The 16634-nt window shown below is 41.6% G+C and overlaps 1 protein-coding gene across 1 annotated transcript in view; it reads left to right on the top strand.

The window, feature by feature from the left end:
• Positions 1-12429, top strand: part of LOC120046446 (peroxisome proliferator-activated receptor gamma coactivator-related protein 1-like) — a 38134-nt gene extending 25705 nt beyond the window's left edge. Inside the window, exons 13-14 of the mRNA XM_038991688.1 lie at positions 2622-2773; positions 11531-12429. Of these exons, the coding sequence (XP_038847616.1) occupies positions 2622-2773; positions 11531-11634 (256 nt within the window). The 3' untranslated portion in view covers positions 11635-12429. The remainder of the gene's footprint in view (positions 1-2621; positions 2774-11530) is intronic.
• The last annotated feature ends 4205 nt before the right edge of the window (positions 12430-16634 follow it).

The following is a 16634-nucleotide window of genomic DNA, read 5'->3' as shown; positions in this document are numbered from 1 at the left end:
GTAGGCAAGTTGAGAACACGTTCTCATTTACAATTGCGACCTGGCCAAGATAAAGCAAAGAATATATATATAATATAGGCTGTATTCACTAGTCCAACAGTTGCAAATGAGTATTTCTGTTGGACAAATTCAGGTGTTTATCCCTGTTTTGTTCCGTTTGCTTCCGTTTAAGAAATGTTTTTTTTTAACACAATCAGTGTAATGAATACACCCCTGATCACGCGAAAGCACAGTGAACTTTCATAGCAGCCACGTATTATTCCTTCTCGCATCTATGCGCTGTACCTCTTCCCTTTGCTTGTGGACTTCAATACACAACACATCAGCTGTGTGTCACAAGCCAAACAGCTACACACAGCCTACATCGTTGTCACCATATTTGCTAAAGTAACCTCATAGTCAGCATAGCTAATAGAACTAATGCGTTACTAAACCTGCTACAATCATGCAGTAATGCTAGTAAGCAGTTACACCTGCGGGCCTCAGTGGCAATACATTTGTAAAACCAAAAGCTGACCTTGACTTGGAAGAGTTCCAGTGTTGCGTTGGATAGTCATAGCCAGCTAGCTAACATAACATCCCTCTGTTTCAGCAGGGTGTTTGAGTAGGTGACAATAGCTAGCTGCATTTGCTAGCTAAGTGAAACCAGGGGTCACACACTTTCTCACTTCTCCATTTTTTAAGAAATGATTTTGTTCAAAACTGTTCAACTATTGTCTTTCTCTCAACTACTCACTACATTTTAATGCACTGTAGTTCTAGCTAGCTATAGCTTATGCTTTCTATACTAGATTCATTCTTTGATTGGGTGGACAACATGTCAGTTCATGCTGCAAGAGCTCTGATAGGTTGGAGGACCTCTCTGGAAGCTGTCATAATTACTATGTAATTCTATGGAAGGGGGTGAGAACCATGCGCCTCCTAGGTTTTGTATTGAAGTCAATGTACCCAGAGGAGGACGGAAGCTAGCTGTCCTCCGGCTCCACCATGGTGCTACCCTACAGTCCCGTTGAGGCTACTGAGGACCTTTTTTTGAAAAATAGTGTTTTAATCAATTATTTGGTGATATGTGATTGTATTTAGTATAGTTTCATCTAAAAATGTTTACTTTTTAAATGTTTGAAATTTTGTTTTTACGAAATTCACCGAGGATGGTCCTCTGAGGAGCCTCCACTTATTTACACACATTAGGTCATAAGTAAAGACAAGATTACATTGAGAATAGTCTGATGGGTTAGAATATTATGAAGTGCTTGTCAAATTGCAAATGAGACTGATGAAGTCTGTGTAGCCTGCACAAGAAACGGAGCAGAGTGCATGGCTTCACTTTTTTCAAATCATCATTAGTCGCATCATGCAGCCTTAGAATGTATTAGAAATCAAAACAGAAGGTTTGTGTCACAAAGTACCATAAATAACTCTAAATTAAGCATATAGGAGGTTCTGTTTCAAATTCTCAACACCGAATAGCAGCATGTGCGCACTCCATGGGAAATCGTTTGGAGAAAGATATCCTTTTTATTTTATTCAGCTATGTTCAATTTTATTCTTACTATAAAATAATGCCACGGGAATTATAAGCAAATCTTGTCTGCTAAATAAACTAGTGTTAGCCCATAGTCACATGGCATAGCAAGAGCAGAGCCTAACATAAGGATGACTCAGAATATGCTATTCTGTTCTTGTAAAATGTGCTACATTTATTTTTTTAGACCCGCCTAAACTGGATTTATTGTGATGGTCTAGGCTATATTGAATGTTTTTATTTTACTTTTTTAAAGTAGATGCTCCAAAGGTCTGCATTAGATGCTTGTAGGCTATGTGTGGAAGCCCGGAGATGCTAAACGTGTTTTAATTAACGGTAAATGACCGTAAGACCAGCAGTTACTTACATGACGGTTACCGGGTCACAAAATTTGATGACCGCCACAGCCATGGTCTTACCACTTCCATCGCTAAACCTTTTGTTTGCCGGTAACTCGGTTTTGTGCTTCCTGAAGACAACTTGAAGTCTCATTTTCTTCCCAGACCCAGAACACCAACCCTTGCTTGACCCTCTCCGTGGTCTCTCAGGCCAAACTACAGGTGCTACAGAAACAACCAGGCTAAACCACCAGTGGCTATTTTAAGAACTCACACCTCAACACGATCTAGTGTTCATGTCACCAAGCAGAAGAAAACCGACTAACAGGGCGGGACTACCCGGAATTGTCCACTAATCATTGCAAATGTTTCTTTGTATTTTAAAATGTCTTCCATTTTGTGCCATAATTACATTTTACATTTTAGTCATTTAGCAGACGCTCTTATCCAGAGCGACTTACAGTAGAGTGCATACATTTTTATTACATTTTACATACTGAGACAAGGATATCCCTACCGGCCAAACCCTCCCTAACCCGGACGACGCTATGCCAATTGTGCATCGCCCCACGGACCTCCCGGTTGCGGCCGGCTGCGACAGAGCCTGGGCGCGAACCCAGCCCAGCCTGGGCGCGAACCCAGAGACTCTGGTGGCGCAGCTAGCACTGCGATGCAGTGCCCTAGACCACTGCACCACCTAATGAATCAACCCTCTGTCTCCTGCATGTTTAATATTTGCTATTCAATTTCTGTGACAGGGATAACTATGGGTTTGTGACCTACTACGATACGAAGGATGCATTCACGGCCATCGAGAACGGCAGCAAGCTCCGTAAGCCTGACGAACTCCCCTTTGACCTCTGCTTCGGAGGAAGGAGACAGTTCTGCAAGACGAGCTATGCTGATCTAGGTAAAACATGGTTTATAGAAACAAGGAGAGCTAGCAAAGATTATGTTCCCTCAAATCCTGCAGGTGATGCTAATTAGGGTTGAACAGTATCCAGATTTCCATACCTACTGTTCCTGTACCATACGGTATTACCGGAAATGCACAAGGGGTGCTATTTCTTAACCAAAAAATGTGAACAAATGCTAACAAAGTACTAGCAAATTCCCGTAGTGGATGCTAGCTAAATGCTAACAAGCTCAAGTGAATTCCATGGACAGACAACCATGCTCCTAGTTGTGTAACTATCTCAAAAGGGTACTCACACTTTGATTCTCTGCTCTAACCAAGATGCTTGATCTTGCAAGCTATAGGTGGCTAGCTGGCACATTAACAAACCAAATGCATAGTTGCACTTATTTACAAGCTTCCTCAGACCACTCATAGAACAGCTAAGTGCGTCATTAGGTCTGTTTTGTTTTTGGTTCATTACTTTATACATGTTTCCGCTAAACATAGAAACATCTTGATTCTGTCTCTGTAACGCAGAACTTCACAACAAAGTTGCCAATGTCTTTGTAGTTGTTACAAACAAGGAGGGATGGAGGTTTGAAATAATGTCACTATTCGAATAGTATCATTCATTTTTGTCGGATATCCGGATATTCGAAATACAGTCCATTCAAAGTATGTAAACCACTTTACGTTTTACACATTTTGTTGGTACAGCCTAAATTTAAATATTAATTCAATTGAGATTTTGTGTCACTGGCCCAACACACAATACCCCATAATGTCAAAGTGGAATTATATTTTCAGAAATGTTTTAATGTTTATCAATTTAAAGCTGACATCTTGAGTCAAATATTCAACCTCTTTGTTATGGCAACCATAAATAAGTTCCGGAGTAAACATTTGCCGAAGTTACCTGGACTCTTTGTTCAATAATTGTGTTTATTATGATTTTTGAAGGATTACTTCATCTCTTTAACCCACTCATACAATTATCTGTAAGGTGCCTCAGTCAAGCAGTGAATTCCAGACCCAACCACAAAGACCAGGGAGATTTTCCAATGCCTCGCAAAGACGAGCACCTATTTGTAGATGGGTAAAATTAAGACATTTAACCTCACTAGGCTAGATGGGACGTTACCGTCCCACCTGACCAACATCCAGTGAAAGTGCAGGGCGCCAAATTCAAATTACAGAATTGTAAATACACTGCTCAAAAAAATAAAGGGAACACTTAAACAACACAATATAACTCCAAGTCAATCACACTTCTGTGAAATCAAACTGTCCACTTAGGAAGCAACACTGATTGACAATAAATTTCACATGCTGTTGTGCAAATGGAATAGACAACAGGTGGAAATTATAGGCAATTAGCAAGACACCCCCAATAAAGGAGTGGTTCTGCAGGTGGTGACCACAGACCACTTCTCAGTTCCTATGCTTCCTGGCTGATGTTTTGGTCACTTTTGAATGCTGGCGGTGCTTTCACTCTAGTGGTAGCATGAGACGGAGTCTACAACCCACACAAGTGGCTCAGGTAGTGCAGCTCATCCAGGATGGCACATCAATGCGAGCTGTGTCTGTCAGTGTAGTGTCCAGAGCATGGAGGCGCTACCAGGAGACAGGCCAGTACATCAGGAGACGTGGAGGAGGCCGTAGGAGGGCAACAACCCAGCAGCAGGACCGCTACCTCCGCCTTTGTGCAAGGAGGAGCACTGCCAGAGCCCTGCAAAATGACCTCCAGCAGGCCACAAATGTGCATGTGTCTGCTCAAACGGTCAGAAACAGACTCCATGAGGGTGGTATGAGGGCCCGACGTCCACAGGTGGGGGTTGTGCTTACAGCCCAACACCGTGCAGGATGTTTGACATTTGTGCTCTTCACAGATGAAAGCAGGTTCACACTGAGCACATGTGACAGTCTGGAGACGCCGTGGAGAACGTTCTGCTGCCTGCAACATCCTCCAGCATGACCGGTTTGGCGGTGGGTCAGTCATGGTGTGGGGTGGCATTTCTTTGGGGGGCCGCACAGCCCTCCATGGGCTCGCCAGAGGTAGCCTGACTGCCATTAGGTACCGAGATGAGATCCTCAGACCCCTTGTGAGACCATATGCTGGTGCGGTTGGCCCTGGGTTCCTCCTAATGCAAGACAATGCTAGACCTCATGTGGCTGGAGTGTGTCAGCAGTTCCTGCAAGAGGAAGGCATTGATGCTATAGACTGGCCCGCCTGTTCCCCAGACCTGAATCCAATTGAGCACATCTGGGACATCATGTCTCGCTCCATCCACCAACGCCACGTTGCACCACAGACTGTCCAGGAGTTGGCGGATGCTTTAGTCCAGGTCTGGGAGGAGATCCCTCAGGAGACCATCCGCCACCTCATCAGGAGCATGCCCAGGCGTTGTAGGGAGGTCATACAGGCACGTGGAGGCCACACACACTACTGAGCCTCATTTTGACTTGTTTTAAGGACATTACATCAAAGTTGGATCAGCCTGTAGTGTGGTTTTCCACTTTAATTTTGAGTGACTCCAAATCCAGACCTCCATGTGTTGATCAATTTGATTTCCATTGATAATTTGTGTGATTTTCTTGTCAGCACATTCAACTATGTAAAGAAAAAAGTATTTAATAAGAATAGTTCATTCATTCAGATCTAGGATGTGTTATTTTAGTGTTCCCTTAATTTTTTTGAGCAGTGTATTTAACATTCTTGAAAATACACTTGCAATATGTCAAAAATAAAGCTTAACTTGTTAATCCAGCCACGGTGTCAGATTTCAAAAAGGCTTTACGGCGAAAGCAAACCATGCGATTATCTGAGGACAGCACTCCATCAAACAAACACAGACAATCATATTTCATCCCGCCAGGCGTGACACACAACTCTGAAGTAACGATATAATTAATGCCTTACCTTTTGAAGAGTTTCTTCTGTTGGCACTCCAATATGTCCCATAAACATCACAAATGGTCCTTTTGTTCGATTAATTCTGTTGTTATATCTCCAAAATGTCCATTTATTTGGCGCGTTTGATCCAGAAAAACACTGGTTCCAACTCGCGCAACATGACTACAAAATATCTAAGGTACCTGTAATCTTTGTCCAAACAGAGGGATGTTATTTTTTAACGTAAATAATCAATACAATTTAAGATGGGATAAACTGCTTTCAATAGCGGATAAAAACAAAGTAGAGCGAGCTTTCAGGTCGTGCGCCCCAACCACAACAGTACACTAGACTCGACTCTCGTTCTGAACAGCCCTACTTCATTTCTCAAAGGAAAAACATCAACCAATTTCTAAAGACTGTTGACATCTAGTGGAAGCGATAGGAACTGCAAGCACGTGCCTTAGAAATCTAGATCCACATAGAAAACCCATTGAAAAGAGTGACAACAACAACAAAAAGTCCTGGATGGTTTGTCCTCGGGGTTTTGCCTGCCAAATAAGTTCTGTTGTACTCAGACATCATTCAACTTCAGTGTTTTCTATCCAAATCTACTAATAATATGCATATCCTAGCTTCTGGGTCTGAGTAGCAGGCAGTTTACTTTGGGAACGCTTTTCATCCAAGCTACTCAATACTGCCCCCAGCCATAAGAAGTTAATTACACTTTGGATTTTCTATCAATACAAAGATACAGACGTCCTTCCTAACTCTGTTAAAACCGCTCAGGGATTTAACCATGAGGCCAATGGTGACTTGAAAAAAAAGTTTGTTTAATGGCTGCAATAGAACTGAGGATGGATCAACAACATTGTAGTTACCCCACAATACTAACCTAAATGAGAGTGAAAACGAAACCTGTACAGAATAAATATTATTCAAAAAAAGAACTGTTATATGTGGCAAAATTAACTTCATGTCCTGAATACACAAAGCATTATGTTTGGGGAAAATCCAGACACTGGGAGACAAATTCAATGTTCGTCAGGACAATAACCTAAAACAGAAGGCCAAATATACACTGAAGTTTCTTACCTAGACGACATTGAATGTTCCTGAGTGGCTTAGTTAGTTTTGCTTACATCAATGGCAAGACTTGAAAATGGCTGTCTAGCAATGATCAACAATCAACTTGACGATGCTTGAATACATTTTTTAAAAGAATGTGCACATTTTGTACAATTCAGGTGTGCTAAGCTCTTAGACTTGCCCAGAAAGACTCACCGCTGTAATCCATGCCAAAGGTGAATCTAACATGTATTGACTCAGGGGTGTGAATACTTATGCATTTCATTTTATAAATTTTCTATAAAACTTTTTTACTTTGACATTATGGCGTATTGTGTGTAGATGGAATTAAAAAAAAATCTTAACCGTCTAACGCAACAATGGGGAATAAGTCGAGGGGTATGAATACTTTCTGAAGAAACTTAAACTTGTAAACTTAAGCACTGCTGCGCTGTATTGCTACGGATGAGCTGGTTTGTAACATACAGTTGAAGTCGGACGTTTACATACACTTGGTTGGAGTCATTAAAACTCGTTTTTCAACCACTCCACAAATTTCTTGTTAACAAACTATAGTTTCGGCAAGTCGGTTAGGACATCTACTTTGTGCATCACACAAGTAATTTTTCCAACAATTGTTTACAGACAGATTATTTCACTTACAATGCATTATATCACAATTCCAGTGGGTCAGAAGTTTACATACACTAAGTTGACTGTGCCTTTAAACAGCTTGGAAAATTCCAGAAAATGATGTCATGGCTTTAGACGCTTCTGCTAGGCTAATTGACATAATTTGAGTCAATTGGAGGTGTACTTGTGGATGTACTTGTGGGTGTATTTCAAGGCCTACCTTCAAACTCAGTGTCTCTTTGCTTGACATCATGGGAAAATCAAAAGAAATCAGCCAAGACCTCAGAAAATAATTGTAGACCTCCACAAGTCTGGTTCATCCTTGGGAGCAATTTCCAAACGCCTGAAGGTACCACGTTCATCTGTACAAACAATAGAACGCAAGTATAAACACCATGGGACCACGCTGCCATCATACTGCTCAGGAAGGAGATGCGTTCTGTCTCCTGGAGATGAATGCACTTTGATGCGAAAAGTGCAAATCAATCCCAGAACAACAGCAAAGGACCTTGTGACTATGTTGGAGGAAACAGGTACAAAAGTATCTATATCCACAGTAAAACGAGTCCTATATTGACAGCAAGGAAGAAGCCACTGCTCCAAAACCGCCATAAAGCCAGACTATGGTTTGCAACTGCACATGGGGACAAAGATGGTACTTTTTGTAGAATTGTCCTCTGGTCTGATGAAACAAAAATGGAACTGTTTGGTCATAATGACCAGTAAGTTTGGAGGATAAAGGGGGATGCTTTTGCGAGCCGCAGAACACCATCCCAACCAGGAAGCACGGGGGTGGCAGCATCATGTTGTGGGAGTGCTTTGCTCCAGGAGGGACTGGTGCACTTCACAAAATAGATGGCATCATGAGGGAGGAATAGGATGTGGATATATTGAAGCAACATCTAAAGACACCAGTCAGGAAGTTAAAGCTTTGTCGCAAATGGGTCTTCCAAATGGACAATGACCCCCAAGCATACTTCCAAAGTTGTGGCAAAATGGCTTAAGGACAACATATTGAAGTTATTGGAGGGGCCATTACAAAGCCCTGACCTCAATCCCATAGAATATTTGTGGGCAGAACTGAAAAAGCGTGTGCGAGCAAGGAGGCCTACAAACCTGACTCTGTTACACCAGCTCTGTCAGGAGGAATGGGCCAAAATTCACCCAACTTATTGTGGGAAACTTGTGGAAGGCTACTCAAAATGTTTAACCCAAGTTAAACAATTTAAAGGCAATGCTACCAAATATTAATTGAGTGTATGTAAACTTCTGACCCACTGGGAATGTGATGAAAGAAATAAAAACTTAAATATCTCTACTATTATTTTTGACATTTCACTTTCTTAAAATAGTGGTGATCCTAACTGACAGGGAATTTTTACTAGGATTAAATGTCAGGAATTGTGAAAAACGGAGTTTAAATGTATTTGGCTAAGGTGTATGTAAACTTCCGACTTCAACTGTATGAGATGGGAGTGATCAGATGTCAAATGAGAGAGATGCCGAGGCAACTCGGTTACAGCCAAGACTACTGTCTTTAATGGAGTAGCCTAGACAAGCTGGCTTGCGAGCTAAGCTGGGCAGCTGTAGTTAGCTGGGCTAGTTGAGGCCACATGCTGCGCTTTCTCCCTAACACCTTTCAGATAAAGCGGCATCCTACCAATTAGTTGGTCGTTGTAGCCCACTCCTCATTTCGCTAACTTCATTCCGAAATGTTATTTAATCTTGCATTACATTGCATTAGTGAACCATCACTCCACTTGCTACACATTGAGTGTCTTTGCCACTTTCACTTTTTGATTGTCCAACGTAAACAACAAGCTACACGTGAAGTCTACCGGTCTGCTACTAGATACTTTTACGGGGCGCGTTTCAAATTAATAATTTGAATGGTCATGAATGGTCATTCGTGTATGCAACAATGTCACGTGTATACTTTATTTGTATAGCCTTTTCAGTGTTAAAATAGGGCTTTAATTTCTCACAAGTATTCGAATACTAATGTCTGTTCGGATATTAAAATAACCTTGCACATCCCTACAAACAAGCGAAGAATAAAAAGATGCTTCAAATTAAAACTGAAATGACTGCATTAAAAGATAAATAGCCTACATTATTGGCCTATATAATTAAATCATTTTGAAATGTAATGTTCATTCAATTAGCCTACAATTTTTCAAATGGAACTCGTCTAATTTTTGCCCCAGTATGTTGCATGATGTGTAACATGGCCACAATGAGGTGCCTATTATAGGCTAAGCATTAGAATAAGATGACTCAATATTTGCAGCCATAGGTGATATCTTTCTAGGAACTGATCTGTCGTCAGTGTTGTAGAATAATTATGTTAAGGTAAGATTTGAATGGAGAAAACTGATCTGAGAGCAGCGCTGCCTTTCGATCCTATCCGTATCGACGTGTGCCTCAGCGACACACTTGGCGAACGTTCTTTTTGCGTGGTGTTTTGAGAAACGCATGTTGCGTCTATCGGCCGTTTGTAGGGAAGCTGCATCATTAAAACACCCGTAAGCCTAACGCTTCGAACACACCGACTGCGTCATTGCATCACTGCTGCATAACATTTTGCGCAGCTAGGCAACTATACTGATGCAGGTACCTTTTGCAAATGGTCGCATGCGGTTGGACACATGGAGGAGAGAATCATTTTCGCAGTATCCTCAAAACCGTGTCTTTTTGACACAACTGCTGACAGCTACAGGGACATAAACACAAAAAATGCTGCTTGGAGACAAGTGTCCACGATAGTAGGATTGCCAGGTCAGTTTAGTAGTGAGCTTGTGCTAGATGTGGCTAGTTAGCGTTAGCTAGCTAACCTAGCCAATGAGGTGTGTGTGAAAGAAATAGTCATACCACCTTCTTCAAGGTTGGTCTCATTGTTGAAAGAGCCTACTCTGCCTATCTTGACTATTTATTATTGCGTTTCGCTCCAAAACTGCATTTTGGAGGGAAATTATATTATAGGCTCTCACAATTAATTTGAGGATGTCATCGAATAAATAATATACTTGGCAAATAAATAAATAAAAAATGTAAAGAAATTATGCAATCAAACTGTTTTTATGTAATCCCAAATTTTTACTGAATGTGTGCAAAAAAAAAATCTACATTCATATTTTGCTACTTTCTGTCAAGTCCACTCATACAATTTGATGCATACGTTCGATTTATCGAACGTATGCACCACACAGAACGCACTGCAACTGCCTCTGCAACGCAATGCTGCAAGGCAAATGCAGCGTTCCATTGGAAATGAATGTACTTCTGGTGTATCGAAACGCAATGACGCAGTCGGTGTGTTCGAAGCGTAAGTTCCCTCGCTATCAGGAAATCGGGCACAGAGCTGGAGAAAATGTATTTGGCACATTTTAGGTAGTTAAGATATTTAGCTGGCTAACATTAGTTGTGGGACTTTCAAGTGTAACTTTATCACCTCTTGCGCTGCGCAACAGTTGATCGTCATGTCAAGAAACTTAGATCGCGCCATGTGCTCTTTGTTTTTTTTTTGTTTTTTTTGTTTTTTTAAAAATGTTATCCCATTTTATCCCCAATTTTCGTGGTATCCAATCGCTAGTAATTACTACCTTGTCTCATCGCTACAACTCCCGTACGGGCTCGGGAGAGACGAAGGTCGAAAGCCATGCGTCCTCCGAAGCACAACCCAACCAGCCGTACTGCTTAACACAGCGCGCCTCCAACCCGGAAGCCAGCCGCACCAATGTGTCGGAGGAAACACCGTGTACCTGGCCCCCTTGGTTGGCGCGCACTGCGCCCGGCCCGCCACAGGAGTCGCTGGAGCGCGATGAGACAAGGATATCCCTACCGGCCAAACCCTCCCTAACCCGGACGACGCTATGCCAATTGTGCGTCGCCCCACGGACCTCCCGGTCGCGGCCGGCTGCGACAGAGCCTGGGCGCGAACCCAGAGACTCTGGTGGCGCAGTTAGCACTGCGATGCAGTGCCCTAGACCACTGCGCCACCCGGGAGGCCCCATGTGCTCTTTGTTAACAAACATACCATGTGACTTGCTCAATTGAATACTGACTTAAAATAAATAAAAAAAAATACAAATTATGGCATTAAATCATAGTGGGTATTTCAAAATACCCCGGTATACCGCCTAATACTAATCTTCTTTCTCTCTTCACTCCTCCAGATTCTAACCGCGAGTATGACCCGTCGGCACCCGTGACTGGCAAGTTTGATGCCCTTGACTTTGACACTTTACTGAAGCAGGCCCAGAAGAGTCTGAAGAGGTAACAGAGGTCAGCCCACTAGGGGCTCCACACTAAGACTTACCTCAGAGCCGTTGGCAGGCTCCTCCCACTATCATCGCTGGCTTCGCCTTGACCGAGGGTGTGGACCACAACGCACGGTCGATACATTAGCCAGCTAACATTAATTTACATGCAGATATAGCTCTTTTCTGGTTCATACAAGACCGTTTTAAAGCTGCAATCAGAAATTATAGAGTAATAGAACCTTTACATCTTGGTTTAAGGCATTGTACGAAGCTAATAAGGCATAGTTCTATTCAAGAGTCAAATGTAATCAATGTCATTGATTGAAGCAATATATCAGAATCATTATTCAGAAACTGTTGAATTGAGGAAGTCTGCCTTTTTTAATATGGATTGTTTGTGTGAAGTCATTTATGCCATGTTCACTTCAAGCCTGTCTATCTTTGAACTCTGAAATGCTATTTTTGGATTTTTTGACATGTTAGCTTTATAACACATTTTACTTTTTTGTGATATACAATGCATTCGGAAAGTATTCAGACCCCTTGACTTTTTCCACATTTTGTTACCTTACAACCTTATTCTAAAATGGGTTTAAAAAAAAATCTTCTCCCCTTCATTAATCTACACACAATACCTCATAATGACAAAGCGAAAACTGTTTTTTGAAATTTTTGCAAATGTATTAAAACATAAACTGAAGTATTCAGATCTTTTACTCTGTACTTTGTTTAAGCACATTTGGCAGTGATTACAGCCTTGAGTCTAATTGGGTATGACTCTGTAAGCTTGGCACACCTGTATTTGGGGAGTTTCTCCCATTCTTCTCTGCAGATCTGGACTCTGGCTGGGCCACTCAGGGACATTCAGAGACTTGTCCCGAAGCTACTCCTTCGTTGTGTGCTTAGGGTCATTGTCCTTTTGGAAGGTGAACCTTCAACCCAGTCTGAGGTCCTGAGCTCCATGGAGCAGGTTTTCATCAAGGATCTCTGTACTTTGCTCCGTTCATCTAACCCTCAATCCTGACTAGTCTCCCAGTCCAAAACATCCTCACAGCATGATGCTGCCACCATGCTTCACCTTAGAGATGGTGCCAGGTTTCCTCCAGATATGACGCTTGTCATTCAGGCCAAAGATCTTGGTTTCATCAGACCAGAGAATCTTGTTCTCATGGTCTGAGAGTCCTTTAGGTGCCTTTTTGCAAACGCCAAGCGGTCTGTCGTGCCTTTTACTAAGGAGTGGCTTCCGTCTGGCCACCTTACCATAAAGGCCTGATTGGTGAAGTGCTGCGGAGATGGTTGTCCATCTGGAAGGTTTTGCTATGTCCACAGAGGAACACTTGAGCTCTGGTTCTTGGTCTCCTCCCTGACCAAAGCCCTTCTGCCCCGTTTGCTCAGTTTGGCCGGGCTACCAGCTCTAGGAAGAGTTGGTGGTTCCAAACATCTTCCATTTAACAATGATGGTGGCCACTGTTCTTGGGGACCTTCAATAGTGCAGACTTTTTTTTTGGTACATTTTCCCAGATCTGTGCCCCAGCTCAACGGACAATTCCTTTCGACCTCATGGCTTGGTTTTTGCTCTGACATGCACTGTCAACTGTGGGACCTTACATAGGTGTGTGTGTGCGCCTTTCCAAATCATGTCCAATCAATTGAATTTACCACGTGGACTCATATCCAGTTATAGAAACAGCTCAAGGAAGATCAATGAAAACAGGATGCACCTGAGCTCAATTGAGTCTCATAGCAAAGGGTCTGAATACTTATGTAATTAAGGTATGTTTTTAATACTTTGGCAAAAATGTCTAAACCTGTTTTGCTTTGTCATTTATGGGGTATTGTGTCGATTTGAGAAAATAATTTAATAATTTTCTAATAAGACTAATGTAACAATGTGGAAAAGTCAAGTGGTCTGAATACTTTCCGAATGCAAAGTAGCTACCAGTCTTTGTTTTGGTTGTTTCTTTTGTTTTTGCAAGCTTACACCTTCTATTGAAGTGAAGATTTGTATGAAAAGATTAAAAGCAACAAAAAAAAGTAATAAAGGAAATGAGAAACTATGATTAACATTAGATTTGTCATTTTTAGATAACTATACTAAATATATTCATGTCACAATAATTGATATCAAACACATTTTAGAAGGTCTACAGTAGCATCAACAGTACTCAGAAGGGTAGCGCCATGATGGAGCCGGAGGCCAGCTAGTTTCAGTCCTCTGGATACGTTGACTTAGATACAAAACCTAGGAGGCTCATGGTTCTCGCCCCCTTCCATATACTTAGAGTAATTATGACAACTTCCAGAGGACATCCTCCAACCAATCGGCGCTCTTGCAGCATGATCCGACACCCAATAAAAGGATCAGAGAATGGATCTATACTGAATAAAAATATAAATGCAAAAATGTCAAAGATGTTATAGTTCATAAGGAAATCAGTCAATTGAAATCAATTCATTAGGCCCTAATCTATGGATTTTACATGACTGGGAATACAGATATGAGTCTTGGTCACAGATATCTCTTTTTTTTTTTGAAGGTAAGGGTGTTGATCAGAAAACCAGTCAGTATCTGGTGTGACCATCATTTGCCTCATGCAGCGCGATATGGGGTCAATTTCACGCCATATGTATTGAATTCAAAATAAAATAAATAGTGAACATGAAAGTTAGTTGAGAATGAAACATTCTCAAGGACGGGTGAAGTAATGAATGTTGATATCAAAAACCAAACAATTGAAAGCAAAATGTATAAGACAAAAATAAGACCTCAAAAGCAAAACGTGTAAGTAATTTTAAAGCGAGAGCAAAACTCTGACATGAGTAAAAAATATATTTGAAAACAAATGCAAAAATTGTTTTCAGTTAAACTTTCCCAGCGACCAATCCTATTGAATACATTTTGCCTACGCTCTTGCCTCCAACCCCCCCCTGTTGGTTACGCTACTCATATCTTTGCTTTCGATGTCTGTTTCTTTGCTTTCACTGACAGTCTTTTCGATTGCGAGTTTTGGCATTATTTTTCCATGAAGGGCGGGGGAGGCGTAGACAATGAGTCTCCATTGGTCCGCTAGTTTTGGAGAGACGGTTCGTCTTAAGAGTGTACAAATATTTGGGTGCGTGGGTTGATGATAAATTGAGCTTCACGTAGAGAACTTGATAAGGAAGCTCAAGCTTAAAATAGGATTTTATTACCGGCATAAGGCTTGTTTTTCTTTTGAGGCCAGGAAGGAGCTGGTACGATGTACATTACTGTCGGTTTTAGATTTTAGTGATGTTATATATATGCAGGCCTCAGCCACTACCCTGAGAGCACTTGATTCAGTGTATCATGCAGCCCTCAGGTTCATTACAAATCAGAAACGTTTAAAACATCACTGTGATCTCTACAGCGCTGTTGGCTGGTCGTCATTGACCTTGCGTAGGCTTAAACCCTGGTATACACTGATTTATAAGGCCATATTGGGTAAAATGCCATTATATCTCTGTTCTTTTTTAGTCAGGTCAGTAAATAAATATAAATTACGGTCCCATTCTGATTTGCTTCTAACAGTACCAAAAATTAGAACAGGTCATGGTAGAAATAGTTTTAGTTACTTAGCTCCGTGGTCCTGGAATTCTCTCCTGAACATTTTAAAATCTAGTTTCATTGGTGGAGTTTAAACACTTGATCGATGTATATATCATAGAAGAGTGTTTTAGAATAATTGTTTTTAGGCCAGCTGTTTTTAGTCAAGACGTTTGTGTTTTTAATGTAAAATGTTTTTGTTGTACTGTATGTGTGTTTATAGTTTTGTTTAATGTTGTGTTGGTGTATGTAAGTTGTTTTGTCGGAAACGTTGATCCCTCTGCTGCTATTGGACCAGGTCTCTCTTGGAAAAGAGATGTTATCTCAATGAGAAAAAACCTGTATAAATAAAGGTAAAATAAGACGAGCGTCGGAGCTGGTGTAGTATGATTCAATCTGAGCCCTGTATTGACGCTTTGCCTGTTTGATGGTTCGTCGCAGGGCATAGCAGGATTTGTTGTAAGCTTCTGGATTAGAGTCCCGCACCTTGAAAGCGGCATCTCTACCCTTTAGCTCAGTGCGAATATTGCCTGTAATCCATGGCTTCTGGTTGGGGTATGTACGTACAGTCACTGTGGGGACGACGTCCTCGATGCACTTATTGATAAAGACAGTGACTGATGTAGTTAACTCCTCAATGCCATCAGAAGAATCCCGGAACATGTTCCAGTCTGTGATAGCAAAACAGTCCTGTAGTTTAGCATCTGCTTCATCTGACCACTTTTTTATAGACCGAGTCACTGGTGCTTCCTGCTTTAATTTTTGCTTTTTGCTTGTAAGCAGGAATCAGGAGGATAGAGATGTGGTCAGATTTACCAAATGGAGGGCGAGGGAGAGCTTTGTACACGTCTCTGTGTATGGAATACAGGTGATCTAGAATTTTTTTCCCCTCTGGTTGCACATTTAACATGTTGATAGAAATTTGGCAGAACTGATTTAAGTTTCCCTGCATTAAAGTCTCCAGCCACTAGGAGCGCCGCCTCTGGGTGAGTGGTTTCCTGTTTGCTTATATCCTTATACAGCTGACTTATACAGTGCGGTCTTAGGGCCAGCATATGTCTGTGGTGGTAAATAAACATCCATGAAAAATATAGCTGAAAACTCTCTAGGCAAGTAGTGTGGCCTGCAATTTATCACAATATACTCTACTTCAGGCGAGCAAAATCTAGAGACTTCCTTAGATTTCATGCACCAGCTGTTGTTTACAAATATGCACAGACCCCCCCCCCCCCCCCCCCTCGTCTTACCGGAGTGTGCTGTTCTATCTTGACGGTGCAGCGTATATCCCGCTAGCTGAATATCCATGTCGTCATTCAGCCACGATTTCGTGAAACATAGGATATTACCGTTTTTGATGTCCCGTTGGTAGGATATTCGTGATCGTACCTCGTCTAATTTATTGTCCAATGATTGCACGTTGGCGAGTAGTATTGACGGTAACGGCAGCTTTCC

Source organism: Salvelinus namaycush, chromosome 4 (assembly GCF_016432855.1).
Source record: "Salvelinus namaycush isolate Seneca chromosome 4, SaNama_1.0, whole genome shotgun sequence".
Classification (NCBI taxonomy): domain Eukaryota; kingdom Metazoa; phylum Chordata; class Actinopteri; order Salmoniformes; family Salmonidae; genus Salvelinus; species Salvelinus namaycush.
This window is presented reverse-complemented; position numbering and strand designations above follow the sequence as displayed.